This window comes from Cariama cristata, unplaced genomic scaffold (assembly GCF_000690535.1).
Source record: "Cariama cristata isolate BGI_N322 unplaced genomic scaffold, ASM69053v1 scaffold3307, whole genome shotgun sequence".
Lineage (NCBI taxonomy): Eukaryota > Metazoa > Chordata > Aves > Cariamiformes > Cariamidae > Cariama > Cariama cristata.
Window position 1 is genome coordinate 12,252 of NW_009628188.1, and position 3,238 is coordinate 15,489.

At 47.2% G+C, this 3,238-nt stretch overlaps 1 protein-coding gene across 1 annotated transcript; it reads right to left on the minus strand.

The window, feature by feature from the left end:
- Positions 1–596, minus strand: LOC104165136 (keratinocyte proline-rich protein-like). Its single transcript, XM_009704694.1, is given in 2 exon segments — positions 1–371; positions 374–596. Coding segments are annotated over 2 exon segments (594 nt in total).
- Positions 597–3,238: the final 2,642 nt, after the last annotated feature.

Here is a 3,238-nt window from a genome sequence, read left to right on the forward strand (position 1 = left end):
TCATTTCTTCTGCAGACAAGGTGGCAAGAGAGGGACCTGCTTTTGCTGGTGCTGGCTGGGATGCAGCAGCAGGGGCACAGCAGCCGGGCAGCAGTGCTGGATGGGTGGGCGGCAGCATGGGATGCAGGGGGTGCGATGCTGCAGCGGCCGGGGATGCAGGATCATGGGGGGAAAGGCATCCTCCATGGGGCACTGCTCCACTCGCCACCGGGGCTTGCCGCAGCAACCTGGCTCCTCACAGTGCAGGGGTGGGCGATACTGCTGCAGCGGCCGGCGATGGATTTTCACGGGTGAAGGGCAGACGGGCTGCACATGGCTCACCTCCACCCGCCGCCGGGGCTTGCCAAAATTGCAGCTTTGTTGTGGCGGGGGGGTGGGCACGGCTCCATGGGCTGGCAGCCTCGCGGCTCGCTCTGGCAGGACCCCTCAATGTCGCGGCTGAGGCTGCCGTGGTCACAGCAAGGGGACAGGTCCGTGGTACCCACAGGGCTTTTGTGGCAACACCCTGTGGAACCGTGCCACGTCCAGCCTTTCTCGCCACAGACCGAGCTGTCGTGGCACAAGTCGTCGTCGCTGCTGCCTTTATGGTAGAGCATCCTGTGGCAGAGATATCCAAGCCCTTGGGGATAAACAGTCTGGGAAAAAAGAAAAAAAACCTATTGACTTCTCTTTTTTTTGGCTGTTTCTATGAAAAAAAAAAAAAGAAAAAGAGGAATCTGAGACAGCTGAGTGAATCCAACTCACCCTGTGACCGGTGCCTATGGGTTGAACAGGGAGCCTGAGTCCTGAGGACAGAGCTGGGGCTGAAAGCTTTTATATGTGGCCAAGCTCTCTTGGAAATGAGGCATGTCATGGGCATTAATAGCTGAGCAGTGAGTGCCGCTTCTGTACGTATATTTTTTCTGGCACTTGCTGTTGGATTAATCAGCTGCAATTAGCATCTCCCTTGATGTAATGTCAGTTTAGCTCTTTGCATATGCAGTGGCCATTATCTAATTAGTTCTTCCATCGGTCATGTTCAAATACGCTGTTACCTAATGTTAGTCAGATGGGATCCTGGGATAAGGATACCTGGAATACTGTGATGCTGAGTGATGTGCCCAAAAGGAGTCTCTCATAGCAGTAGGAAAACCACAAAAAGGCCCAGGACTTTTGGTGTCCAGTCCTATGGTATGGCCAGGCACCCAACAGCTCATACCTTGAAACACAGTGCTGATGAAAATGTACACAAATAGCAATGTTTTTTTTCACAAGCCTGAAAGAAAACAGAGAAAATTCTCTCATTGAAAACAAGCAAGCTTCCTGCCAAAATAAAGGGCACTTTTTTGAAAAAAGGAAAAATTGGAAAAATCGTGAAATTCTGTTTTTAATAAGTGATCGATTTTTCAACTCTATTTCAGCTTAATGCCATACTGACCGACCCTAGACTGGGAATCCTCGTGTCTGCGCTGTGCTCCACGGAGCTGGGATTTTTCCCCAAACTGTGTGTAGTACGGGTGACTGGAAGACGTGAGCTCTGGATACAGGATTCCTACGGACACCAGCACGCCGGGGTGCAGGGGTAGACTATGTCAGGCTGTGGATGGGATGTATATTCCCCTATTTAAATGAATTAATTCCCTTCCAAGTGAAGAACACCTTGATCAAGTGAGTGGGTACAACACCGAAAGCCCTTTTATGTGCCACAAATCTGGAATAAGGACACCACAGAGAAGTGCTGACCTCATGAACTAACAATTTCAGGCTTTGTCAAGCACCATATCCACCTTTCTGACATTCCTCTTTTGACTCCTTTTCCGTGTAGCTGCTCCACTTTGCATTTCTGTGGACGGTCAAGGCATTTTTCAACTACCAGCAAGGCATCTCTGACAGCAGCCCCGGGGCTGTCAGTGCAAAAGGTATTTCCATGTGCTCACTTCACGGCAGAGCCTCTGTAAGAGATGCTCGGAGGTTTGTCCAGAGCCATTTGGGTTTGAATCACCAGGAAAAGCATGTGCAGAATTTAGGGGTGTGACTCCAGGGCGCGTGCTTGGACCTGATGATAACTTATTCTTTCGCTACAGGAAAAATGTAATTGCTTTGCAGGAAGCCATGGGACTTCCATGTAAGGACAGAAAAGACCTTGATATATGTTCAAGGCCAACAAGGATTTTAGATTTGTAACTCATTATGGCAGTCCCAAGATTATGCTGTTCTGGGATTTTTTCATGTTAGAAGAGGTGTTTTGGAGTCACTTCCCTTCCTGAGGGTTTTACAAATCACCAAGTGCAAGTATTTAATTTCTGAATCTCATCTCTTAAAATTAGCCACATTTTAATAGAATTCCAGATGAAATTAGATAGTATTTCTGAATCCTTCAAGCTAGACTTGTGTTTCCACATCTTTCAATGACTCTCTTCCTGCACCATGCAGACCGCGCTTGCTGATCTATTTAATCTTACTGATAGGATACCAAGCCTTTTAAGAAGCGTGATTTAAGGCTCGGCAAATTTGCTGGAAAGATTTCCATTAACAAAAACAGACCTTTAGCTCTGACTTTAGGTCCATGGAGATGCTTTGATCACAGACTGTGTGTCTTCAAAGTCATAAGCAGGGGAAAGACAGCATGAAACTGCATGGCCAAGAGGATACTCCTGTAGCTTAAATAACGTACTGACACTAGCAAGAACTATTTTTCCTCGGATGAGTGACTGATCCAAGAAATTTACTGCATATGTTGGGGTGCTGTCATCAGTAGCATGACAAATAGTTGAAAAATTCATTATATTCAGAAACTAGGCAAATGCTAAAGAAGTCCTGAGCTATAGCTTAAAAGACAAAGGTAAATGAATAAACGTATACCAGAAGTTTGCAGTGTCATAACTTACAAATTTTTATTGTCTTCCATGACTAATTGGAGATTAAAGCAAGAAAAGGGAGTATGATACATCAACAGCATTAAACATCCCACACACCAAGAGGAAAATTAACAGCAGGACTAATGCTTACAAAGGAAAACCACACTGATCAGTGGGTAGCAACTCCAAAGCACGTTACAAGCATTTGGTGATTAAAGGCAGGCAAAGAAGAGGAGAGATGATGTGCAGTCTCTAAGCAAAGGAGGAAGAGCCTTTAGGGTGGTATCCATGTCCGTGTCCAACGCCGAACGAGGCAGGAGGGGAGCAGCAGGCAGCGCAGCCCTGCTTGCCCTTCACCGAGTGGGTTTAGTTGCCGCAGCAGCCGCTGTTGCCGCCGCAGC